General features: G+C 49.3%; 1 protein-coding gene across 1 annotated transcript in view; it reads left to right on the forward strand.

Annotated features, from left to right (window-relative positions):
• Nucleotides 1-26,098, forward strand: part of KIF1A (kinesin family member 1A) — a 149,493-nt gene that overhangs the window by 114,204 nt on the left and 9,191 nt on the right. Inside the window, exons 34-46 of the mRNA XM_067539025.1 lie at nucleotides 3,486-3,552; nucleotides 3,680-3,764; nucleotides 4,730-4,835; nucleotides 7,850-7,876; nucleotides 19,345-19,459; nucleotides 21,067-21,200; nucleotides 21,890-21,951; nucleotides 22,437-22,582; nucleotides 23,038-23,250; nucleotides 23,615-23,692; nucleotides 24,897-25,021; nucleotides 25,380-25,526; nucleotides 25,900-26,092. Coding sequence (XP_067395126.1) covers nucleotides 3,486-3,552; nucleotides 3,680-3,764; nucleotides 4,730-4,835; nucleotides 7,850-7,876; nucleotides 19,345-19,459; nucleotides 21,067-21,200; nucleotides 21,890-21,951; nucleotides 22,437-22,582; nucleotides 23,038-23,250; nucleotides 23,615-23,692; nucleotides 24,897-25,021; nucleotides 25,380-25,526; nucleotides 25,900-26,092 — 1,498 coding nt within the window. The remainder of the gene's footprint in view (nucleotides 1-3,485; nucleotides 3,553-3,679; nucleotides 3,765-4,729; nucleotides 4,836-7,849; nucleotides 7,877-19,344; nucleotides 19,460-21,066; nucleotides 21,201-21,889; nucleotides 21,952-22,436; nucleotides 22,583-23,037; nucleotides 23,251-23,614; nucleotides 23,693-24,896; nucleotides 25,022-25,379; nucleotides 25,527-25,899; nucleotides 26,093-26,098) is intronic.

A 26,098-nucleotide genomic window follows, 5' to 3' on the forward strand; every position in this document is an offset into this window, starting at 1 on the left:
TAATTGGTAGCTTGAAATGTTCTCTTTGTACAGCCTTGTTGAGGTCTCTGGGATCGAAGCATACGAGTAGCTGGCCAGTGCTTTTTTCCATGAGTAGGGAGCTCACCCATTCTGTTGGCTCTTCTACTTTTTGTATTGCATGAATTGCTTCCATCCTTGTAAGCTCAGCTTTGAGTTTATCACAGAGTGTAAATCGCACCTTTCTGCATGGAGAAAAAACTGGAGGGACCTACTTGTTTATCCAGATTGTATGTTCACCCTGCAAGCAACCCAATCCCTGGAACAGGTCCTGATATTCCAGAAAAAGTGCCTCATAGCCAGGTGCAATATAATCTTGTAGTGAGAGCACCCTTTTTATCAGATTGAGTTTTTCACATGCAGCCAGGCCCAAAAGTCGTGTCACCTCCCGTGGCACTATAATGAAAGGGATCCTGTATATGGTGTTTTTATGGTTAATGCTAGTGAAGCATTGTTCCTGCACTGGTATATTTATTCCAAAATACCCAGTTACTTTTATGTTTGTTGGTCCCAGTTTAGGTCTTATTTTCAGTCTCTCATAATCTCGTGCAGATAGAATATTAACCTGAGCTCCAGTGTTCAGTTTCAGTGGAATGATTGTTCCATTTACTGTCAGAGGCAATATACAGTCCCTCTCATCAGACTTGCTTGATCCCAGTACAGCAACAAAAAACTCTTCAGTCATCCCGTCAGTAACTAAATGCACTTGACTTTTCTGCCTTTGGGATCTGCAGCAGTTTGCAAAATCATTAAGTTTCCCACAGTTATGACAAAAGTTTCCCATAGACAAGACTCTGTTTGGGGCCATGCTGTGATCCACGCTTGTCACATGACCATCTGGACTCAGTCTTTCCTTTAGCAGGGGTTGGTTCCACATTATGAATTGAGCCATTCTGGCTATGTGCAGCTTTCCTTGGTGCATGGACGACCCCTTCTGGTGAATTCAGCTGTTTACTTGTGCTTTTACTGTTTCGGTGGCCCTGCAAACTTGGAGAGCTTTGTTCAAGATTAACTCCCCCTCCAGGAGCAGTCTCTCTCTTAACACATTGTCTGTAATGCCACAAATGAGTCTGTCTGTGATCAGAGACTCTGTCAAGTCACCAAAGTTACAGGTTTTACTGAGTTTCCTTAATTCTGTGATATATTGCTCTGTGGTATCATCCGGTTTGTGTATGCATGTAAAAAACCTATGCCTCTCAAAAGTTACATTCCTTTTTGGCATGCAATATTCCTCAAATTTAGTCAGTATTATATTTAACTTCATGCTTTCACCTTCCTCAAACTCAAAGTTATTATAAACATCCAGTGCCTCCTCCCCAGCAACATGTAAAAATATAGCTGATTTTAGGTTTTCATCTTTGTCCTGTGTCCCAGTGGCAGACAAATTCAACAGAAATCGCTGCTTAAATTTTATCCAGTTCTCTGCAACATTGCCTGAGATTTGCAGAGTGGAAGGAGATTTTAAAACATTCGTTTTTAGAGTTGTGTTTTCACTTGCTTGCTTCCTGAAGGCTTTGTTTGTCTCTGCCTTCAGTTCATAGAATCACAGAAGATTACAGTTGGAAGGGACCTCAGGAGGTCATCTAGTCCAACCCCCTGCTCAAAGCAGGACTAACTTCAGCTAAATCATTCCAGCCAGGGCTTTGTCAAGCCACAGCTTAAAAACCTCTACAGATGGAGATTCCACCACCTCCCTAGGTAACCCATTCCAGAGTTTCACCACCCTCCTAGTGAAAAACTTTTTCCTAATATCCAACATAGACCGCCCCCACTGCAACTTGAGACCGTTGCTCCTTGTTCTGTCATCTGCCACCACTGAGAACAGCCTACCTCCATCCTCCCTGAAACACCCCTTCAGGTAGTTAAAGGCTGCTATCAAATCCCACCTCATTCTTCTCTTCTGCAAACTAAACAAACCCAGTTCCCTCAGCCTCTCCTCATAAGTCATGTGCTCCAGCAGCCTAACCATTTTTGTTGCCCTCCGCTGGACTCTCTCCAACTTCTCCACATCCTTTTTGTAGTGGGAGACCCAAAACTGGACACAGTACTCCAAATGCGGCCTCACCAATGCCAAATGGAGGGGAATAATCACTTCCTTCGATCTGCTGGCAATGCTCCTACTAATGCAGCCCAATATGCTATTAGCCTTCTTGGCAACCAGGGCACACTGCTGACTCATATCCAGTTTCTTATCCACTGTAACCCCCAGGTCCTTTTCTGCAGAACTGCTGCCTAGCCTGTCAGTCCCCAGTCTGTAGTTGTGCATGGGATTCTTCCGTCCTAAGTGCAGGACTCTGCACTTGTCCATGTTGAACCTCATCAGATTTCTTTTGGCCCAGTTCTCCAATTTGTCTATTGCAGATGCAGGAGTTTTCCTCCAAATCCTTGCTTGAGTTTCCGAAGTCATTTACCACCGCTAACACCATGTAATGATCTTGAGGATTCATTAAAGAATCAACTATTGAATAAGTAAGGAACAGAACTTTAATAACACAGACAGGAGTGACTCCCAGGTGTGCAGCTGGGAGCAGCCATGTTAGATCTGATGTAGGGCATATCTCCCAATTCCCACAACACTGTCCCATGCTAGGGAATGTCTCTAAATCACAATCTTCTACAAGCATATCTCTACAGGCCTTGGGGTGTGTGTGTGTGTGTGTGAAATTCCCCGGCACTTGGGATGTCCGTGTGTGTGAAAGCCTCAGGGCCCTGGGCTGCATGTGTGAGATCCCCCAGGTCCTAGGCTGTGCACAGGGCTGGATTTCCAGTGAGGCACAGTAGGCACATGCCTAAGGGCGCCGGCATTATAGGGGCGCCTGAACAGTGGCGGCTACTGTATGGACCAATGGGACCTGTGCCCAGGGGCCCAGGCCAGTTTGGGTGCCTTGCACAACTGGTACATATCACATATAACTTCACATACACCGGTGATGTGTGTGAGAGCCCCCCAGGCCTTGGGGTGTGTGCCTGTGTGTGTGAGAGAGAGCCCCTGTCTCTGGGGAGTGTGTGAGAACCCCCGGGCCCTTGGTGTGTGTGTGTGTGTGTGTGTGTGTGTGTGTGTGTGTGTGTGACAGAGAGCCCCTGGGGGGGTGTGAAAGTGAGAAAGAGAGAGAAAGCCCCTGGTTCTGGAATGTGTGCATGTATTTGTGAGAGCCCCCAGGCTCTGGGGGGTGTACAGGGGTGTGTGTGTGTGCCTCTGGGCCCTGGTGTGTGTGCATTTGTGTGTGTGCGAGCCTCCAGGCCCTGGCGGGTGTGCATGCCTGTTAGAGCCCCCAGGCTCTGGGATGTGTGTGTGAGAGAGAGAGAGAGCCCTTGGGCCCTGGTGTGTGTGTGTGTGTGTGTGTGTTTGTGTGTGAGAGAGAGAGAGCCCTTGGGCCCTGGTGGGTGTGTGTGCGAGCCCCCAGGCCCTGGGGTAGGGAGGGGCACCTCAATCTCCAATCAAATCTCACCGAGCTTCTCTCTTCCAGTTACATTCCTGCTGTTGTGGATCACCGCGGAGGGATGCCATGCCATGGGACCTTCCTGCTTCACCAGGTATGGCTCTGGCCCGGCTCCGTGTCCCTGCACCCCCCGCTGGCCCATCACTCTAGGCCCAGGAGCAGGGGCTGTGGGGCTGCTAGGATTAACCGCTGCCCTTTTTTCTCTGGCATGGTGCTGGCAGGGCATCCAGAGGAGGATCACCGTGACCTTAGTGCATGAGAACAGCAGCCACATCCGCTGGAAAGAAGTGCGAGAGCTGGTTGTGGGTGAGCAGGGCTGGTTGTGGGCAGGCTCTGAGCAGACGCCTCGTGCCCCCGTGCGTTACCTCCTGTTGCCTTCTTCTCTCCCATTGTCTCATCTCCCTCATGCTTTGTGGAGACTCCCACTCCTCCCTGTCCCTCCGGTTGCCGATGGGGGCCAGCTGGCCATTTATGCTCAGCAGCATGTCATTCAGCGAGGCGCCCCCTCATGGAGTATGATGCTATCCCCAGGAGCCCAGGCTGCGCTGCCAGGCAGGGGGCCTGCCTGGGGCAGATCCTCAGCTGCTGTAAATGGTCCGCGCTCCATTGACTTCAGTGGAAATTGCCACCAGCTGAGGCTGTGCCCCCCAAGTGTTCTCCCCAGCACCCGGATTAGACTGGGGGCCTCTGCCAGCTCTCAGAGCCCCCATTCAGGCAGGCGGAGCCCCCTCGGTGCCTGCTGTCTTCAATGGGGCATAGGGGAGTGGAGGGGAGGGGGCAAGGGGCCCACAAAGGCAAGACTGATTTGCAGCCCCAGTGCTATGGGGAGTCAGGAGTGGCTCCATCCACATGTCCCCCCAGGTAGGGGAGTGAGCAAGATGGGAGGACATGACTCCACCTCTTCATGGCCTTTGGGGGCCACTGAGCTTTGGGGCTGGCCAGCCCTGTGGGAGGGAGTGAGCCAGCCCTGCAGAGGGGGTGGTAGCAGGCATAGAGGCTCCTCCTATGGTCCCCCTGGAGCCATGCGCCCTCCCACCCATCGGGATGTGCCCGTGCAGTCTGGTCTCTCCTGTAGCTATGTGCTAGAAGGAGGAGCTGGGATAGCGGCCTGTCTCACGGGGCTGAAGGAGGATATGATGCTGACATTGAACATCTTCCCCCAAATCTCACCTTTCCCATTTAACCTGTGAGGCAGTGTCCCCGTTCAGCTATACAGGGAAAGGTGCTCCCCCGCCCATCCTCCAAACGGTGTGTTTGCTGTGTGTTGGCAGGGCGGATCCGAAACACCCCCGAAGGGGACGAGTCTCTCATCGACCCCAACATCTTGTCTCTGAACATCCTGTCGTCTGGATACGTCCACCCCTCCCAGGACGACCGGTGCGTCTGGCCTGGCATTGCCATCTCTTCACTTTTCCCCTCCTGTCCTGTGGCACTAGGCAATGTCTGCTCCAGTTAGGTTGACAAGTGCTGTGTGTGTTTATGGGGTCTTCTCTCCCACCCGCCCCACAAGGTCTTGCCCGTCAGCAGCTGCTTGCTGCTGCAGGACCGAGGGTGGGCTGTGATTGTGCTGAGTCTGCATTTCAGGGGACACTGACAGGGTTGGCAGAGTGGCTGAACCACAAGGCCAGACTCATGGAGAAAGCACAGAAGCCCAGGGATTCAAGGTGGACTTCCCCAAATCCCTCCCCAGCTCTTTGACGGCTCCTCAAGTCACTGTCTGGACTGACAGCTTTCACGCGAGGCCCCTGAGTCGGGTCTTTCCTGCACCAGCCCTGCTGCTAGGGGCCTATCCCAAAGAGGCTCTCACTTCCTAGACATTTACAAAATATTAGACCAACATCAAAGGAGTCTTTGGATTTTCACCCACCCTGTGTTGTAGCAGCATTGACCCAGGGGTGGGGTGGCCCCACAGCCTACATTCAGCTGGTAGCAGTGTTGTATGCACCACCCTTTAGATGCTGAGACTGTCATCTCTGCTTCTCTAAGACCCAGGGTAGCTGTATGCTGCAGTGTCAGGGGCTCTGCTAGTGCTGCTGGGAATGCTTTTGGCTAAGTTGAAGGGGGGACTAGCAAACCCCAGAACTCCGAGCCCTCGCAGTGCCCTGGGAATGAAGAACCAAGCAGGAGGTCAGTGGTGGCTGCAGAGCAACTGCCATCACCCCAGAGCTGAGCTGTCTAGGGCAGGGCTGCTGCTCAGGGCAGCCCCAGCCAGGTGTCTAGCCTGGAGATCTGTCACGCTGGACGGATTCTGGATGGAAGTGGTTGTACAGTGTTTTAGAACAAGACTGGGAGTGCGGGGAGCTGTGGGAGTTGGGGTGTTACTAGGTGCAGTGCTTGCTTGTAATTCACATAGAGGAGATGAGAGATCATCACAGGTGACTCAGGGAACATCTGTATTGTGTGCAGCCATCATGAAGCATTACATGGCCTGTCCTCGGAGCGTGGCAGTAAGGAAACAGAGCTGGTCCCTGTCACAGCTTTCTCCCTGCTTCCTCGGGGACGTCTCCTTTTCCTTCCTCCTGCCCAGGTGGCCCTGCCGAAGGGCACATGTTGTAATACTGTTTAAAACCCGGTTCAGTGTAGGGGAATGGTCTCTTCCGCTGTGACCTGTGTGCTCACATACCTCTGCCTCACCCAGCCATGCACACACGACAGTGCTTAGCCAGCCCTCGCTGGTGGGGCGGGTGACCCAGGGACAAGAGCAAGATGGGGTAACCGGAGTGGGCTGTGCCTGGCGTAATGTGAGCCATGTGCCAAGCAATTGCATCTGAGCAGTGAGTGAGTGTGAGGAAAGGACTGTGTCAGGGCAGCAGGGCTGTGCCACGTGATGTCTGACGCCATGCAGGTAATGCTGGGGTGAGGGGTGAGCGACGTCCAGGGGGAGCAGGGACTCAGACTGGCTGATCTGGAGCCGCTCCCTGGATAACGCAGATGGTTTGTTCCTGCCTCACTGGAGCAAGGCAACAATGGATACAAGGAGACAGTGTCATAGACCAGCATTTCTCAACCTTGTGATCCCAAGGGCTGGCTTGCTGCCTTCCTGAAGTGTCAGGGAGATATCTGGGGCAGTGCTGGTCCATGGACCAGTCATTGAAAAACAGGGTAATAGACAACTTAAAGAATTAGGGTCAAATCCTCAACTGGTATAAATCAGGACTGTTGGTTCCAGCTGCGCCACATCAATTTACACCAGCTGGGATCTGGCCCATTGACTCCTGTGAAGCTGGGGCTGATTTGCACCAGCTGGGATGTGGCCCATTAAATGTGACTGAGCCCATTCTGCAGTGCTCATTCTTTTGCCCTGTTCTCACATGAGAGCCCTGCTGTGGCACCTTTGGAGTGTCTTCTTCTGCCTCCCGCCATCTGAGCACAGCGAGCTAGACGAGGTTGCTCTGGGCAGGGCAGGCAGGCCAAGTGGGCACCCTTCTTCTGGGCTTTCAGCCCTGGGTGGAGTGCTCCAAGGATGGAGAACTGATTGCGTGCAGGGTGGGTTGTCACAAGGACCAGACTGTTCTCCAAGCTAAGGGCAAGCTTTGCTTACCCTGAGGGACTCTGGGCCCCAGGTTTGTATCTAGCTTCCCGCCCAGAATCTAAACTGGGTATGGGGAAATGCACTGCTCTCTCTCAGGGATGGAAACCTGTTATCACTGCCTCTCTTCACAGCAGGGACCAGAGCGCCCTCTGCAGCATGGGCAGAAAGGGTGGGGCAGGGAGGAGGAGGGGTAACTGTAACACATGGAAAGGGAAAGAGGATTGAATTTCCACAGGACAATAGAAGGAAACATCTTAACAAATTCCCAAAGCCTTTGCTTCAGTCCTGCGTGGGCCTTTTGCTGGATTTGGCCCTAGCAAAGGGGAGACTCTGGATGTAGGGACAGAGGGAGGAAAGCGAATGGAATGGGTTGCATCTAACCCTCTTTCTGAACTGCTTTTGCTCCCTGCTTTACTCTTGTATGTCCTTCAGTCTTCATTGCAGCAAGCGGGCCCTGGGACTATCCCCATGGCTTCCCTTCTCCCCCACCACTGACATTTCAGAAGCATTGTAAATACTGTACATTGTTCCTGATGAGAACCAGGAAAGGCCTTACTGTGGAGGTGTTAGCTAAGCCCTCAGGGAGTTTGCTTTAGCCTGTAGCGTCAGCAGGCCCAGGCTTTTCCCCCACAGGGCTCAGGCATGCTTTAGGTTTCCATTTGCAAATAATCCCTGCAGCTAGTTATTGTCCTCCTGCTCCTTGAGCTGTTCTCCTTGCGACTCTGCATCCCTGCTGCAGCTTGGCGTGGGGCGAGGAAGGGCAGCGAAGGCTTCTGAGTCACTTCCCTATAAAACTGCTGCTGCTACTGTCGTCCATTTGAACCCGCACTAACCATGTGATTGTTTTGTGTTTTTGCAGGCAGTTTCTTGATTCGGACATGCCTAGGTATTATTTGTTTCCCTTGGGATTTTTTTCTTCACTTCTCTCCCTTCCTTGGCACTCTTCCTCCCCCTCAGAGACAGCACTTTGATTTCCAGACACTCCATCCACTGGCTTCCCTTTCTCTGCCACATCTCTGGGCTGCTCTTGTGTTCTGTTTCTGTCACTTTGGTTTCCCTGTTTGTTTGGGTCACTCTCTCGTTAGCCTCTCTTCCTCTGGCTGGCTTTTAGTTCGATTTTGCTGCTGTTACAACTTCGTGATATTCGGCAAAGACCATCCTGGCCCCTAGCCTGCGCGGAGCCCCCTCTTGTGCCCAGCAGCATTTTGCGGAGCTGTGAGCTGACACAGGCTGCATGAGAGGCTGGACTGCAGTGTGAGGCTTGGGGAGGGCGCCTTGGAAAAGATACTGTATGAAATATAGGCAGAGGAGGGAAATGAAAGCAGCATAGTTGAGATTGGGAGCTCTGTACAAGCTGCGTGTAGAGGGAAGGGGTATCACAGGTGAAACCCTGGCTCCACTGATGTTGGTGGGAGTTTTGCCACTGACTCCAGTGGAACCAGGATTTCACCCAAGCCTGTTATTTTTGGCCTGCTTGACAGAATTCCCATCAAAGAAACCTCCACAGAGTCACAAGTTCACTGGCTCAAATTATCAATTTCACTAAGGCCCCCTTACATCCTTCTGCAAATTTAATGGGGCCTTAAAGTAAGGCTCCTTTCCACTGTCAGAGCAGTACAACGGGGCCTTGGCATACCTGAAAATCAGGCCCCACGGTTTTTAAGGTCAGAAAGGACTATTATGATCATCTGGTCTGACCCTCTGCACGCTGCAGAGAGATAACAGGCTGGTGTAGAGCAGTGTAGCTCCACTGTAGATCTATACCAGTTCCCGGCAGCTGAAGAGCTGGCCCTGTGTTCTTTGGACATGACCAGGCGAAAGTGTTTGGAACTCCAAGTAAATGCACTCTCTGCTCAGAGTCAAACCATGATCATAGAATCTTAGAGTTGGACGGGACCTCAGGAGGTCATCTAGTCCAACCCCCTGCTCAGAGCAGGACTAACCTCAGCTATATCATCCCAACCAGGGCTTTGTCAAGCCTGAGCTTAAAAACCTCTAAGGATGGAGATTCCACCACCTCCCTAGGTAACCCATTCCAGTGCTTCACCACCCTCCTAGTGAAAAACTTTTTCCTAATGTCCAACCTAGACCTCCCGCCCTGCAACTTGAGACCGTTGCTCCTTGTTCTGTCATCTGCCACCACCGAGAACAGCCTAGCCCCATCCTCCCTGGAACCCCCTTTCAGGTAGTTAAAGGCCGCTATCAAATCCCCCTCATTCTTCTCTTTTGAAGACTAAACAAGCCCAGTTCCCTCAGCCTCTCCTCATAAGTCCTGTGCTCCAGCCCCCTAATCATTTTTGTTGCCCTCCACTGGACTCTCTCCAACTTCTCCACATCCTTTTTGTAGTGGGGGGCCCAAAACTGGACACAATATTCTAAATGCGGCCTCACCAATGCCGAATAGAGGGGAATAATCACTTCCCGTGACCTGCTGGCAATACCCCTCCTAATGCAGCCCAATATGCTATTAGCCTTCTTGACAACCAGCCTTCTTGACAATCACATTCTGCAGGCTGCAGGGATACCGGGGTCATTGTATTACTATTTAATAGTTTTACTATTGAATTGACTTCAGTGGAGCTGGGCCAGTTTACACCAACGGGGATCTGGCCCACTGAAGTTAATGGAGCTGTGTCAATATATACCAGTCAAGGATCTGGCCCTGTGGAAGTGCTTACACACAAGAGGCAGGGTGAAGGTATGTTCAACCTTAGCACTGGTTCCCTTGACTTTTGAATGCTTAACTGTGCATAATTATCATATAATTTCTTGCATTTAATTTAATTTGTTTTAAAGAAAAGAAAGAAAGACTCCCAGTTCCATAACTAATGGGCATCAGCCAGCCAAGGTCAACTGATGCCTACTAACATCATTAATAAATTGCTCACTTCTGGGAAGGGGGGGAAAGCAGAGCTGTAAAGGAAGAGGGGAGGCTATCGGGATATAGGTGCACAGAGGAAAATGGGGGAATATAGATGGTATATGCACCTCGTAATGGAGGTGCTGGAAATACAGAAACAGACAACAAAAAGTAGGAAGAGGCGAAGAGGAGATGGGAGAAATGGAAAGATGAGACTATAAAAGGCCAAAAAATTGTGAAGCAGGGACCTTTGATTGATCTTCTTGCTCTGTCTCACACCTCCCATGTTGAGAGAGACAGGGTGGGGGAAGTAATAGCTTTTATTGAACCAAGTTCTGTTGGTGGAAGGTACAAGCCCCTGAAGAAGAGTCTTCCCCCCAACAGATGTTGGTCCAATAAAAGGTATGACCTCACCCACCTCATCTCAATCATATCCTGGGACAAGCACGGCTATGACAATGCTACAAACTTCCCATCTTGTTACAGATCAAAAGGCAGTTGCAGGTTTGTACTTCTGGGGGAATGGGATTGTGACACTCCCCAGGATACAATCAGGACTGTTGAACAGCTGTGTCCCCTCAATTCTCCAGCCTGGGGTGCCTTTTACCCTGCTTCACTGTGAGAGCAACCACTCCTGGTCTGCTCACACTCAGCCTCCAGCAGGTAAATTACTCCCAGCTATACTGCATGAGTGCTATGGCCAGCCATTTTTGAAGTACACTGCAGGGCAACACAGCCAGTTCCCGGTCTCAGCCTTTCCCCCAGAAAAGTGCGTCTTGCACTGCCCTGTCTTCTTCTGGAAAACACAAGCTCATATAAAGTCTGTCATTTTATTAATGGAAATGATATGCACAAACCCTGTTCTCTCAAATGGAGTTTCCCAGACACTTCAGTCTAAACACACTGGTTTAGATAAAACAACAAAACAAGTTGTTTAACTACAGAAAGATAAATTAAGTGATTACAAGTAATGAGGCATTAAAGTCAGAATTGGTTACAAAGAAATAAAAGGTGAAACCCAACTAATACCTAACTTAACAAGCTAAGTGAATTCAAAGCAGTCCTCTCACCACATATTCCAGCAGCCTTACTGGCTGAACTTTGTTCAGTCTGATGATGCTTCCCCAGTCTAATGATGCTTCCTTTGTCCAAGTGTTGTCGATGCCGTGAGTAGAAAAGGGAGAAATGATTTGGCATCTGTTCCCCATTCTTTATACTTCTCTTTTCCTTTGAGAATCATCTCCAGCTGAGGTTCAGGAGACAAGAGGTCTGTGGGGATGGGGGTTGTTTCTTTGCCAAAACGTAAATTTCTCGCTCACGCTCTTTTTCCTGCCAAAGAATGGCCGCTTACCCAGGTGATGATAGTCCATTTGATTTTGTTGACACCTGTTTGAGGCATCAGTTTGCCTTTTGTCCCTGAGGAACTGGTCTGTTCATGCCTTTCTAAACTCAGAGTATGTTTCAGCAATGCCAGACAGTGGAATTTTATAACTTTACATACAATGCTGCCTCATATATTTTGCCAGGACAATAATGATCAGCAGATTATGAGTTTTGAAATGATACCTTGCAAGACATACTGTGTAAAAAATTTAGCATAGTCTCATAAAAGAGGTGAATATAAGGATACTGACTAACACAGGGATATTAACATCCTCTCCTTGTGAATGGTTGATTGTAACATCCTAACCCCCCATATTCACAGCAGTTTTATTGCAGTCTCTTAGGCATGGAGGAAGGTGGCAGCTACTTTGGTATTTTCAAAGGAGCCTAAAGAAGTTAGGCACCCAGCTCCTTTGGAAGATCCCAGCCTTCGTCTCCTGTGCCTAGGCTTTTGGCATACAGACTGGGCTGCACCACACAAACAACTCAAGGAGGAGAGGAGATGGAGAGGGGAAATGCTGAAACAAAGAACTTGCCATCCCAGCAGTAACTTCGTGTCATCTGGTAATCTGCCTCTGGCAGTGCTTGTCTCTGACCTGATGCTTCAGAGAATGGCAAATTTTAGCAATTCTCATAGGGAGAAGTATTCCTTCCCAGGCCTAGCGGGTGGTCAGTGTGTAATGGTCATGCCTACCCACCTGACCAGTGCTGATGCTTATGTTTGTAGATCAGAGTTTAAGGCCAGAAGGGACCATTCTGCCCATCTCCTCTGACCTCCTGCATAAGACACACAAGACACAGGCTGTAGCACTTCACTCACCGATACCCTGCATCAACAGAGAGACCTCTTCGTTGCACTTTGCTCACTGATGTACCCAGGGAAGGCTTTAACAATGGTAGGAAATTTGGTTCTCATGAGTTCCTGTAACAGAATTTAATAGGGTGAATACTTTCCACCAAGAAGTATTCCCTTCTTCCTCCAGGACTGTCACTTTAATTGAGCTGCCCCTTTCTCTTGTGTCCTGAGACTGGACACAGGGGAGTGTCTCTTTGGCTTTTCACCATTTGGAATAGGAGAGAGGAGAAAAGCAGAGAAAATGAGGACAGGCGAGAGTGCAGCGGGAATGCCACAGCTATTTAGAATTCAAGCTGTCGGTCATCCTGCGATAGGATCTGTTCTGCCAGATGGTGTTGTGAATTGATTGCACTGTCACCAGGACTAATGGTGCCCTGTCTCTCTGCCTGCCCAGGAGAGTAGGATAGCCCTTCTTCCTCTATATTGCAGTGCATCCTGAAATCTAAAACCCTCTTGTCCCATTAGAAAGGAAGGATCCAAGGCGCAATGTGCTGTTTTCACAAGGCTCCAGGAGAGGGCTGGAGGACTCATGTTCTTAAAAGCTTGGTGACTCTTGCTGTGCTGGTGCCACAGAGCATTAGCTCTGTGTTGTTTGGCTGTCTGGGATTGTCCCTCCCACTGGTTACACAGGAGTGACCCATTGTATTTGGCAAAACACGAGGGATCCCGGAATATAACAAAACCTTTCCTTCTAAGCTACACTGGGCAATGCCATCGCTCCCAACACAGCTACACAGAAATGCCTGCCAGTGTTTACATTCCCTTCCCGGTGTGACTACGCAGCACATGTCCCCTGCTGGCACCTTGGAGGTTATGGGAAAAACTTTCCTGAAAAGGAGGAGGCCCCTAGTATATTAATATTAGGTCTTGTTAAGTCCCATAGGGGCCACCGTGTCAGAGTGATGTAATAATGCTTTACAGAATGCCTGGCGCTCTTGGAAAGGCCCCCGAGGCATACCTCAACCCCTGAAGCAGCCAGCTATTCTGTCTTGTGCTATAATTTTGTTGCCATGGGAATTAATTAAACAATTGCCCAGACTAATGAGCAGGAGGCTGCTGCTCCCAGTGCTTTTGGTCTAGGAGAACAGACCTGCTCCTGCCCCCACTGATGTCAGTGCAGGTAGGCCAGGGACAACAAAGCCAACCACATGCTGCCGGCGTTGCAGTGACAGCAGCGGGGAATCCCATGGCTTTCCATATAGTCTGCCTGTTACCAGCCATTGAAAGAAGGGCAGAAAGTTGCATTGCCTGAACTGGGAGTACTGGGTCCCCTTTGTCATTCTTTTAGCCTCCACTAATGGGATGGTTGGGGATTTGATGGGCACCTGAATTTCTTTGCCTCCATCTCTTAGATAAACAGCTGCTGTAGGGCCCTCTCAGTGCCCTTAGAAATAAATGCAAAGACTCTCCTTGACTTCAGCAAGTATTCAGAAGGTGAATAGACTTCCTATAGGTCAGGGATTCAGGGCGGCAGGTACAATAGAGTGCTTGTATTTTCTTTTCCTGCTTTACTGTCCCATAACTGTAGCTCTATACGAAGATAGAGTTTCCTTCCTCCCACTCATAGCTCGATACGCCCATAGAGCTCCCTCTTCCTCTAACCATAGCTCTGTATGCCAATAAAGCTCCCGTCTCCCCCCACGTCTTGATAGGTTTAATTATACCTGTAGTGCCTGCCCCGGTACCACCCCTTCCAATTTATGGCCATGTTCTGTTTTGGAGGGTCTTGAGTCTGGGGTCTTTGGTACCACCTCCTTTGTACTCACGGGAGGGGTAGGGAGTGAGGTTATATTTTGGCCTTGGATATTTTATGGCCCTTTAGTGTTTCTCACATCTCCCTTTACCCAACCGGCTGTTCAACCTTCCTCTGGCATCTGTCTTAAAGAGGAGTCAGAGCTTTCCTTCATTTGCACGTTCATATCTCAAAGCCCCACTGCACCTCGACACATTTTAACTACATCCTTTATCTCTTCTCACAGTAATAAAGAAAACCCATCTGGTTGTGGGTAGGCGAGAGTACCACACAACATCTTTGTTCTTTGTCTGCATGTGTATCTTGAAGACCTTAGCTTTCAGGTGGGCAGGCAGGCCCCAAATACCATCTCAGGCAGATACACAGGCCTAAATACTTATACAAACCTAACTGTACACTACTAATCCTCACACTGGTGTGCACCTTAACTCTGCATTTCCGACTGGGCCACAATTCGAGAATGTGACTTCGCTGTTCTGGAAGGGTCCGAGGCACTGCTCTTCAGCCATAACCGCATCAACAACGTTTTTTGGGCAGTGAATTTAAGCACTAAGGGATTGATCCCAAACCTGTTGGTGTTGCTGAGAGCTGTTCTCTTGACTTCAATGGGCCTTGGGCCAGACTTTGGTGAATTAACTCGTTACCCATTAGAGGCAGAGTTAAGAAGAGCACCTGCAGCCTGGGAACTTGATTTTGGAGGGCTTCTTTCTTCCGCCCCCAAGGTAGATTTGTGAAAAGGAATAATGGACTAGCTATCTGAGATTCCTGTTACTGAATCCTTAGTCTCTGGTCTGATTCTTTATCTTGCAGTTAGCCATTTACAGCTGGAGTAACATTAGGAAGAGAACGGTGGAAGCCAGTACAGAAAGTCAGAGTAAATTCTGCAATGGCATAAAAAAATACTCAAATCTAGAATATTCTTAACTAGAGACTGATTTCCTATTGTGAGTAAAGGTTTGCAGAATCAGACCTTAAAATAGAGGTGAACTCTGCCATAATTCCTTTTAGTGGAGAAAGGGGAGAATCTTTATTCCGTTTGGGTTTAGATTTATGTTTTGTTTTTAATTCTACTTCAGCAATCCAGCAGTGTTTATATTTGTCAGAGCTCTCACTTTCCATGGCATTTGTGGATTTTTGTATTACTTACAGCACATGATTAGTTCTACTTCATAAATCAATGTGCATTTGCTTCCAAGGGTGATTACTATTCAGCTCATATTTTTTACTAGGCAAGCTCTTCTTTAATGAAAGAAGAGCAACCTGGCCATTGTACATTTATAACTCTGCGTCTGTCAAATATTGGGCCCGATTGTCATCTTGTTTAGCCCAATGTCGTGCTGCTGAATTCACTTCTCCCATTTACCCTGTGGAAACTGACATCACAATCATTTGTTTGGCTAATACAGTATTTTTGGCCAGGTTACACGTGATTGTCAGGCCTGCTCAAGCTCTGTGCTCAGTGCAGGATCCATCGCCAGGGCCTGGGGGGTAACGATGACCTTCCACCCACAGTTTGGTCTCCAGGGTGTCATGCCAACCAGGCCTTTCCTGAGTGCTCTGGCTAGGCCCCTCACTGCAACATGCCATGCAATGAGGGCTATGGGCGTGGCTAGTGTAGTGGGAACGTAGCTGACTTCAGTCACCAAGGATTCCCCACACTCGGGTTGCCCCTGTGCAACCAGACCCGAGCAGGGTGGGAGATGCCCATTGTTTCCTGTTCTCTGCTCTTTGCAGAAGGGTTTGCAGCAGACTCGTGTAGTGCAGTTCAACACATGCTATGGGAATGCATTGAAATCCTACCCCACAACTGCACAACGGATCCTCACTTGTGGGGTGATCCCGGCACAGGCACATCGGAATGCTTCTCCAGTTTGGGGGCGTGGTGGGAGGAAGGGAGAAGAAGGGATATGGTTTGTTTTTTACAACCTTGACAGCAGTGGACTGGTTTGGTTTGGATTCTTTGGGGCAGCACCCTGCAAAATACAGTATTCACTTTTAAAAGCAATTTGCACTAGAGTCCCCTGTTTTCTTTGCTGGGATTAGCAGTTTGCTCCGTCTACTGCAAATTATTCCCAGCTTTGTTCTGCAACTTGAAAAAGCTGTTGACTTCAGTACTGAGTCCATGCATGTATGAACAATGATAGAACTCCCACGGTGCATTGGGCTAATTCCCTGTCTGGGGGCCAGAGTGCAAATTCTGGATCAGGTCACAAGTGAAAAGGGGTGTGGTGGCCGCATCCTGCTCCTCATTTGGATACACTGCAAAAGCAGCCAACTGCTCAGTGCCGTTTGTTGGGATTGGAAGACCCTGCTCAAGAGAGGCTCGGGACTGGGATAGCCAGGGGAATGCAGGTCAGGATCCAAGTGCTTTGGCAGAAATTCTGAATCCGAATGACTTGAAGTTAATTCCCTTCCCCTTTGCAGAGGGAGTAGGGTTGAAGTTGATTTTTGGTTGAATGGGTGGGAATGAACGTCAAAGCTAGTCTCAGGCATTCTCAGAACAAATGGCCGTCTTGGAGCATCCAGGTGAAGAGCACTCACAGCTGCAGATACATGCTGAGGCTCCATTAGTTTCTCACAAGATCTGCACTGCGCACTCCTTCCCCTTGCATTTAAAAGGTGCATATTTACTGCCACGTCCCAAGTTCTCCACCACAGCGTGCTGGGTCTGTGGCTCCCTGAGATGGCACACCATTGACGTTACTAACAGCAGGTGCCCACCCGCATGCTAGAAATGATGCACTCCTACTGGCATTTTTTCTTTGGAGGGAGCTGAAAGGCTGTTTTGCTGTTAATGAAAATCCATGCTAAATCCTCTTCCCATCTCGGGCCACATGAGGAGCAGGGGAACCTAGTTTCAGCAGGTTCTGTAGTCCATGCCTCAAGGAGCACAGACAATGGGTTCCTCTTCTGTTACAGAACAGGGTGTTCTCTGCAGGTGGGGTCAGAGATCCATTGATAAAGCAGGGCAGGGAAGCCCATTAATTGAATGAAAGTCTCAAAATTTCCTTCTTGTGGGAAAGGTGGGTGGGGGAATCCTTTCCACATCCCGGATTCTGTGAAACTGAACAGCCTGGGGTTCATCCTCTTATATCCCCACCACGAGGGTGATGGGAGAATGTGGTCTTTGTTTCCTTCCTGGTTCCCCACCAGCAGCAAACTCATGACTTGCTCTGACTGCTGTCTCTCCACACCCACACGCAGATTTTGTAACTGTGGAGTTAATGTGTCACCAGACACCATGTGAACAATGCTTTCTGACATTTTAATTTCTTTGTGTGTGTGTGTGTGTTTGTTTTGGATTGCCTTCCACTGATAGCATTTCATTCGGAAATGACACTAGGTATTTCTCTTTCTCTTTCTCACTTTTCTCATGTACACTTCCTCAGTCTGTTCCCTTCTGCTTTTCTCTCTTTCTCCTCCGACTTGTTCCTCTGTTTTTTTCTCCTTTTCTTATAATCCTTCTTTCCTTATCTCATATCCTTCCCTTTAGAGTTATCTGTCCTCTGGTGACTTGTGTCTAACAGTGATGCTGGTCTTTCTCATTTAGTTTTGGTGTTTGCGACATGTTCCAAAACAATTATTTCATGTTATTTAAAATGTGACATGTAGAATGAGATGATAACTGTGTATCAACAAACATGGTCAAACATGCTTTAACAAGAGTCTCTCCCTGCTCCCCAGAATGGGATCTGATCTGATGGATCGCTGTCCAAGAACAGTCCTGGGAGTTTATTAAAGAGATGTTTGACTGTGTTGACACTGAGTGTTGGTGAGCTGTGATGGTGGAAAGTCTGTGGAAATGTTTTGAACTATGTCTTCTTGAGGATGCTCAAATGGAAATTAGGGGGAGTCTTGATTAGATGTCATCTTTGATTGGCTTCTGAATATGGCTTTCAAAAGTAGTCTTTGCTATGCTGGAAAGTAAATCCTAAACACTAGAGCTAAGAACCAGATGGACTCAACAAAGAGACTGTCAGCCTAGTGGGATGTTCTAACAATCCAAGACAGCTCAGGGATTCTGAGACCTGAGCTTAATTTGTTTCAGCCAGAAAATAGTGACCCTAAAAATGATAGGGCAAAAACAGAGTTCCCATCATCTGATAGAGCTGATGTGTCAGTCTGTGATGTCCTTTATGGAAGTCCTGTCTCTAGAAGTGGTATTTCCAGGAAGTGGAGCAGAGCAGTTGCTACCAGTTTACTTGTGGGCAGGATTGATATATTTTATGGTACCAGCTTGTCTCTCCTAGAGACTGCATTAATTCAGCAGGAAAACTTCCCAAAAGCCCAACCCATGCTGATATTTACTTCTGGAGATCTGTGATCTTAGCTGCACTGGAGAAAGGGACAGTGATTGGATGTGTTGGTGGCCAAAATGGAGGTGTTTAGAATGAATGAACATAGGCCCTGATTCAGAAATCCATCTCTATTCAGTTAATGTGCCTAACATTAATGCCTTAATGTCTTAATACCTTATTTTTTCAGAGCAAGGGAGAAGTGTTTCCCCTCAGCCTGCCCCTTCTTAGAGTTGCCTTAATGTTAGGCACATGCTTACATCCCATTGACAGCAATGTTTAAATGCTTTGGAGCCATGGATATTAAATTCTCTGTCATCCCTGCCTCTTTAATTTAGCACAGATATTAAATGATGGGTGCAATGGGACAATGAACCTGGAGGGTCAAATTCACCCTGGCACTGTGCAGCTCCATTGAATTCACTGGAGTTGACCTTGCTTAGGTCAGTGGTGAATTGGCTCTGAGTCTTTGGCTGTGTGTCAGAGATGAACCATAGGAAGGAACTAACTCTGCCGAGCTTTGATGGACATGCTGAGCTCACAGATTAACCTTAGAGGGACGTGGTGGGTTTTGGTGTCAGCTAAAAGGTAAAAAATCACTGAGCATGTAAAGCACCTGAGGGAGATGACAGCAATCCTCACTCTTTTCCGTTCTGACCATGCTCACAAAAAAGGAATTCTTCCTTTGTGTGGAAGGAAGACTGGTTGTTATCCACGTTTCACTGGAGATATGTGGCCCTGGAGTGCTGCACATTTCTTTTGGCTAGAGACAGGACTACAATATCTCATGCTGATCAGCTTTTTACTTTTCTCCAGCTCCTCCTCTAGTTTTCTTTCTATCCTTCTTTTGCTTTCCCTCCATCTCTTTCTACTCTCCCATTTCCATAGTATTTCCAGCTAACTGCATCTCAACAGGCTTTCAAACCTCTGGCTACGTGCAAACCACACGGCAGATTTTTCCTCAGATTTGTAATGCAAAACCTTTAATTGAAGCTGCCCCACTGAAATGTCGCAATACTTTTTCAGAGCAAGGGAGAAGTGTTTCCCCTCAGCTTGCCCCTTCTTAGAGTTGACTTGAACCTGAGAACTCCAGAATGGCTGTATCCACCTGTCACAAATGTGGTTCTGTGTGTGCATGTTATGTGTTTCTGCAGCCTTAAGTTAGCATTTAGTGTGTTTTTACCAGGCCTCTGCTGTTTCCTTCCAGGATGTTTTACCAGTTTGAAGCAGCGTGGGACAGCTCCATGCATAACTCCCTGCTGTTGAACCGAGTCACCCCTTACAGAGAGAAAATCTTCATTACCCTGTCTGCTTACATTGAGGCAAGAACCTTTACCTATTCCTGTACCTTGCCATCAGTGCATAGAGCACTGATAGAGCAATATGGTCTGTGAGAAGGGCTTCTATCTCTCCTTCACTCCAGCCCCTTAGCACGAGCTGCTCCAGTTCTCCCAAGTAACTCAAGACGTTTGCGCAGCGTACACATTAATTTAAACCCATCCCTCACCTGTAGACAGTTCTGCCACTGGCAGATCCCCTGAGCTGCAGGGTCCAATTCCCCACTCCAGCATACCAGTTTTACAGCAGAGTAACTCCACTGAAATCAGTGCAGTGCAGAATTAGCAGCTAGGAGCGCTGCTATGCACCTGGGAATAACGGGGCAGAAGGGGTCCCCATTGCCAAAGCCCGCACAGGGAAAGACCAGCTGCCATCACGCTGTTACTCTCCAGCCCGTGCAGATGGGCAGGGAATGAAGGAAGTGGGCAGAGCCACTGCCAACACGCCAGCCTGCAAACAGAGCCAATGTGGGGGGGAGAGTCAGAATCTGAGTCATGCCCTACTCGTGGAGCTACGTATGGGCCCTTCCTCAGGCTGCACAATCCATCCCTGAGTGTTTCTCTGCAGTCTCTGTCCATCTCTTTGAGCTTGTGTTCTCCTCCAGATGCTCAGCAGTTCCCTGCTGTGTCACGGATGCTTGTCTTCCAGTGCCACCGTGCTGTACTCAGGGGGAGAGCCATTAAGTTGGGCCAGGGCTTCAGTTGCTTGGCAACTGTTGGCAGCAGGTTTGGCCCATTGTGGAGCAGAGTGCCTCCTGCACAGCCAGTGGGAGTCAAGGATGCTCAGCGCTTGGTCGGATGGGGACAAAATAAACAGCAGGGCTTCGGGGGAAGGTGGGCAGTTCAGCTTCAGGCAGCATCTGGAAGGAGAAACACTGAAAACTAGACAGCTGGTGTCAGGAACAAAAAGAAGATGATTTTTTTTAAGTCACAGCATTTAACAGAGAAGAAAGGGCTGGTTTGTAATCGGCAGTGGGTGAAAGGTAACGGGACACATAGCACAGATTGAGCATATTCCTGAAAAGGCAGTGCACATTTTAAAGTGCCCTGGCTTATTGTAGTCCTCGTTTCACTCGAGGCTATTAATACTATGAGGGCAGGCATTTTCTCTAAGACTGGCCCTCCCCTGCCAAGAGCTTTTTATCAGACTGGTGGGGAAATCTTCTTGCAAAAGCCCAGGATCAGAGAAGCAGAATGGCTTGGTCCAGTGGAGAATCAAGCCCACAAACTTCTGTTGAATATTCTTTTTACAGAAAGCAGCTGGGCCTTTGCTAAGTCCCAAGTGTAAAGCAGGACAGAAAGAATCAGTCTGAGATCCACTTTCCGTGGATGTGCTTGAGGCATCCCAGAAAGGCCGACTTCCTAGTCTGAGCACATACATTAGGAAACAACATACGATAAAGCCCTGGTACCACCATTGTCTGGTCACAGTGCACTCTGCTCTCTGGATATAGACCACGCAGACAAAGGGGCCTTTCCTAACATTACAGACCCCGCCATCCCTCATTCAAAGTGATGGGGAGGAGTTGATGTTAGCCTCATTAGGGGCCATCTCCATAATTCTCCCTGCCTCTGCTCTCTCTCCACCACAGATGGAGAACTGCACCCAGCCAGCTGTGATCACCAAAGATTTCTGCATGGTCTTCTACTCCAGAGATGCCAAACTGCCAGCCTCTCGCTCCATCCGCAACCTCTTTGGCAGTGGGAGCATGCGTGCCTCGGAGAGGTAGAGGAATCTCCTTTCTTTTTTGAAAGGAGGAAGGAAGACACTGAATAATAATTAGCAATGGTTATTAACAGTGACAATGGCTTAGTTGTCCATAGTGCTAGTCATACTGAACCTTCCCAAGTTACCTAGACCTCAAAGATATTTAGGGACCCATCTGCTTTTACAAACCCCAGTAGGCTTCTATTGGCATCAAATGCCTTTGAGAATCTGGCCCTTACTGCGCTAAAGTGAATGAACTATTTCCACACATAGCAGGTTCCTGAGCAGAGGATCCTTATTTATTGATGTCCTTGATTTCCAGAGCAGCTTGGTGTTAGTCAAGCACAGGGTGTGATAACCAGAGCTGGCCAGGAAATGATTATTTTCCCCTGCAAAAAAGGTTGATGAAAAAGGTTTTTTTCATTTCTGTTGGAAGTTTTCAGGTTTTTACCAAGGAAATGTTTCGGTTGAACCCGGTTACCAAATACCAAAAAATGGCGAGTTTGACAAAAACCTGAACTTTATTGACTAAAACAGAATTTTGTTTTGCAAAAATGTCTTAAAAAGGTTGAGAGCTGGAGAGCTTATGATGTCTGTTGTGGAGGGCCGCATTGTTATCATGAGCCCCGTTCCCCCGAGCTGCCACCTCCCATGGAAGAGGAGCTATGTCAGGAGTGTGTAACCTGTGGCCTTCCATTTGCTTGCAGCAACCGCGTGACTGGGGTGTATGAACTCAGCCTTTGCCGGGTGGCTGATGCCGGCAGTCCAGGTGGGAAACTCATCTCTACCTCTGGGTTGCTTTTGGGGTTATTTTCCTCGTGGGGATTCCATTGCTGGAACTCAAAGGAGACTGAAGCCCCTGGAATTCGTTTTGGGGTTGGGTTGTTTTGGCTGCTTACTTAAGGAAAAAAAGGACTTAAACTAAATTCATCCCTGATGTAATTCCATGGCCTTAAGTGGATTAATTTTGTCTTAATTAAATGACAGGTGGTGAAGGTTAGGTCAGCAGCTGCAGCAACCCAGCACACTCAGTGGTGTGGCTGGGTGGGGAGGGAGATGGAGACCATCTAGTGTGTGCATGTCGTTATCTCCCCAAAATCTGATCCACCCCCAACACCATGCTGCAGTGCAGGAATATGGAGCATGTCTGCAATTAGGTCTCTGTCACCTTGGGCCATTCTCCATATTGCCAGCCAGAATCAAATCTAAAGGCATGAATGATGGTCTCTAAAGTGGAGAGTTTCTCTCCTGCAGGCATGCAGAGACGACGCAGGCGCGTGCTGGACACCTCTGTGGCGTATGTGCGGGGTGAGGAGAACCTGGCCGGGTGGAGACCTCGAAGTGACAGCCTCATCCTGGATCATCAGTGGGAACTGGAGAAACTCAGCCTCCTACAAGAAGTAAGCCAGCACCCTAGAAACCTATTGTCAGGAGCTTAAGTAAACCAATGGACCTTGACTTTTAAAGGCCAAATGTAAAGTCAAACATCTTGATTGGCTGCTTCTCCTAACCAGGTCCGCTAAAGTACAAGAGAGGTTTATTTTCCAAGTGTCTGTTGCTTTGCCTTTGAGGTGCACTAGAAGCAGATACAACAAATGCAACAGCTTGTGCTGCTTTCCTGGCATTTGACTCCATCTCCATGGCTTCCCTTGCAGAGATCAAGGACTGGTGTTGCAGTTTGGACCTAGGAAGCTTTAGCAGGGAGGGGTGTGCAGAGGTCTCGTGTGTTCTCTCGCTTGCTAGCAGACGTGTTGTTGAGTTTATAATAGTTGTGGTATAAGGTCATCTTAAGAGAATAATGCAAGTGAAGTGAAGTGCCAGACATCTGAACTTGAGATGGAATGTCTTTGTCCAGGTTGAGAAGACAAGGCATTACCTGCTCCTCCGAGAGAAGCTGGAGACGACCCAAAGATCAGGCCTGGAGTCCCTGTCCCCATGTTCCAGTGAGGATTCCGACTCCCAGAGCACTTCCTACGTCTCCTCTCCACTCTCGGCAGACGGCGCCTCGGAGGGCAGGACCTCGCCCTCGGAGACCCCCAGTGAGAGGCAGAAGGAGCTTGCTGTCAAGGTATTGCATTGCAGCAAGCCAAACCCTCTAGAGGGCTTGGCACTGGGGAGCGGGTGGGCAGCAGTGTCCTACACAGACTGGAGTGAAGCATGGGAGGCTGCAGAGAAGGGAGTCGAGCAGGAGATGTGGAAGGAGAATCCCCGGAGGCTCTGAGGCAAGAAGGGAAACGGAGCAGAGGGATTTGGTGTTCATCAGCAGGATGCTGTCTTTGAAAGATTTCTCCAGAGGAAGTGGAGACAGCATTGCACCTTTTAAGACAGGCAGAGAAGGGCAGATGGGAGAGATCACTGGTGGGACTGGAAGATGTGTATGTGGGGATAGGTCTTGCTTGCCAACTTGATGTTGCCTTTTGCTTGCCCTGCAGTGCTTGCGTCTCCTCACGCATACATTTAACAGAGAGTACAGTCACAGCCACGTCTGCATCAGCGCCAGCGAGAGCAAGGTAGGAGCAACTTCCCATGAGCACCATTAACACTGCCTGCCTCTGACAGCAAGGGTGTGAAAAGCTGGTTCTGCTCAGACAGTGACACCTGCTGGTAGCGAGCTCTGGGCCTGGCCTGCATCGGGAATCTTAGCAGGAGATTCCCACTGGGGTATGGACCAGGCCTGTGAGTGTTGCTTCACTCCACTGTAAGCAGGCTCTGGTGTGCTAATGCTGTCGGTATGCTGCAGTCACCTCTACTAGAGAGGTGCATGGTGCTGCATTCCACGAAATTACCACCTCCACGTCCAGCTCTGCTTTGGCGGAACAGAGGAGGAGCGGAGGAAAAGTTGCCCCTCTTGTGTGGGAGGGGTTAGGAGGAATACATGTCTCCTGGCCTGGTTGAAGAGCCAGACATTCCCTTGTGGGACGGAAAAGGAGCTGGATCAGTCTTGTGAATCTAATTACCTTCGAGAAACCCATCCCCGCAGCTGCCAGCCTAGAAACACTGGTGCTCAGGGACCTGAATGCTAGAGGGCCAACTCCAGAAGGAGGCAGTGTCAGCCCTGTGACAAAGCTTCCCACTCTGCCTCCCACATACTTCTCCAGAGCAGAGCACAGGAAGGCGTGGCACAGTGGCTCTCACCCGCTAATCCCCAAATGTCTTTTCCAGTTGGGAACACTGGGGAGGGGAAGAGAAAGGAAGAGGGAGGGAGACGTGGGCATGGGCTGGCTGGGAAAGAGTGGACGACCTGCCCCGAAGACCTATTCTGGGGAGAAAGAAGGTCTGGTGATCTGCTCCATCCCTGGAGATTGCATTTGCCAGAGAATCAGAGACCCCCAGCTGGTAAACTGTGGGGGGACATCCAGGACATTAGTGTATCAAATATTGGCTCTAACCAAAGGAAAGAGCTATCCAGGATATAACACAGCCCTAGCTTACTTCACTTGTAGGGATCACACTGTATTTGAGAAGCCGCGTCCTGTCTGTTCACTGCGACATTTACAAGACCCCAGTAACCATGCAAATATGGAAGAGGAATTGTCTCTGCAGCACAGGAGAGCAATCCTTATCCAGCTAGGGCCAAATTCATACCGGGGGCAAGCAGGTGCAACTCCATTGTCTTCAGTTCACCAGACCAAACTTGAACCGTTAGCCTCCAGGCCCATGTCCTACAGCTGAGGTCAGATTGTGACCCTCATAAATGATTCCTTTCCTCTGCAGCTGTCAGAAATGTCAGTGACCTTGCTGAGAGACCCCTCCATGCCAGCTCTTGGTGTCACCACCCTGACTCCCTCCTCCACCTGCCCATCACTGGTAGAAGGACGGTACAATGCCACTGAGCTCAGGTAAGAGAGACGCAGCCAGACCATTGATGGGCTGAGAAATGCAGATGGAGGCACAAACAAACACAGACTGGCTCAGCTCTGTCGCTCATGGGCAGTTTTGTCCAGACACCAAACCCCCACCAGATTTGGCATAATTGTCAGTCTCTGTGCAGAAGAGATACATGGGAGCTTTGATGGGCATGGACAGTGATCTGGAGGCGGGGGACATTCACAGGGACAGAGCTATGCCTGGTCTAGTCACTGTTACCACTAGGTCACTTTCACGAGCACCAATTTAACCAATTTTGAGAAGAAAAACAGAGAGACAGCTATTGGCCAAAGGCAGTGTTGTTATGAAATCCCTCCTTTCCCCTTCCAGACCCTCTCAGCTCTCTTCCAAGACAGGCAGCCCTGAGTCAGAGCTTGTAGTGGAGGGAGAGCAGAAGAAATCTCCTGCACGTGTGCCTGAGGAGGAGAAAGAACCACAGCGCTTACTGGTCCCCGATATTCAGGAGATCCGGGTCAGGTATGAGCAGGTCGTTCCCTCGAAGCAGGAGCAGTCACTGTGCTTGAACACAGCTCTGGGAGAGCTGCAGAACTCCCTTGGGGCTAGCGCTCTCTGTCCGGTCTCAATCCAGTCACACGTGAGAGGGAAGCAGCCCCTCCTCAAAGCGCTGGAAACTGGAAGGTGTTCAGAGGAACTGCTGCTATGTGAGGAGAAGGTTGCAGGGTGGGAGGTTTAATGTCTGGCTGGCTGTGGGGGAGGGATTTGCAGGAAGGAGGTGAGGGACAATCTGCAAAACAGCAAGAGTAGGGACAAGTCATAGGGTTTGAACCCTTTCAGTGGGCGGTTTCCTGCTATCACGGAGCAGGAGGCTGACCTGTCTTGCCCTCTGCAGCCCCATTGTCTCGAGGAAAGGCTACCTGCACTTTCTGGAGCCTCACACCAATGGCTGGGTGAAGCGCTATGTGGTGGTGAGGCGCCCCTACGTCTACATCTACAACACGGACAAAGACTCTGTGGAGAGGGCCATCCTCAACCTCTCCTCTGCGCAGGTGGAGTACAGCGAGGACCAGCAGGCCATGCTCAAGGTAACT

The sequence above is a fragment of the Emydura macquarii genome, unplaced genomic scaffold (assembly GCF_026122565.2).
Source record: "Emydura macquarii macquarii isolate MOO-44397 ecotype Brisbane River unplaced genomic scaffold, CSIRO-AGI_Emac_v2 contig_499, whole genome shotgun sequence".
Taxonomy (NCBI): domain Eukaryota; kingdom Metazoa; phylum Chordata; order Testudines; family Chelidae; genus Emydura; species Emydura macquarii.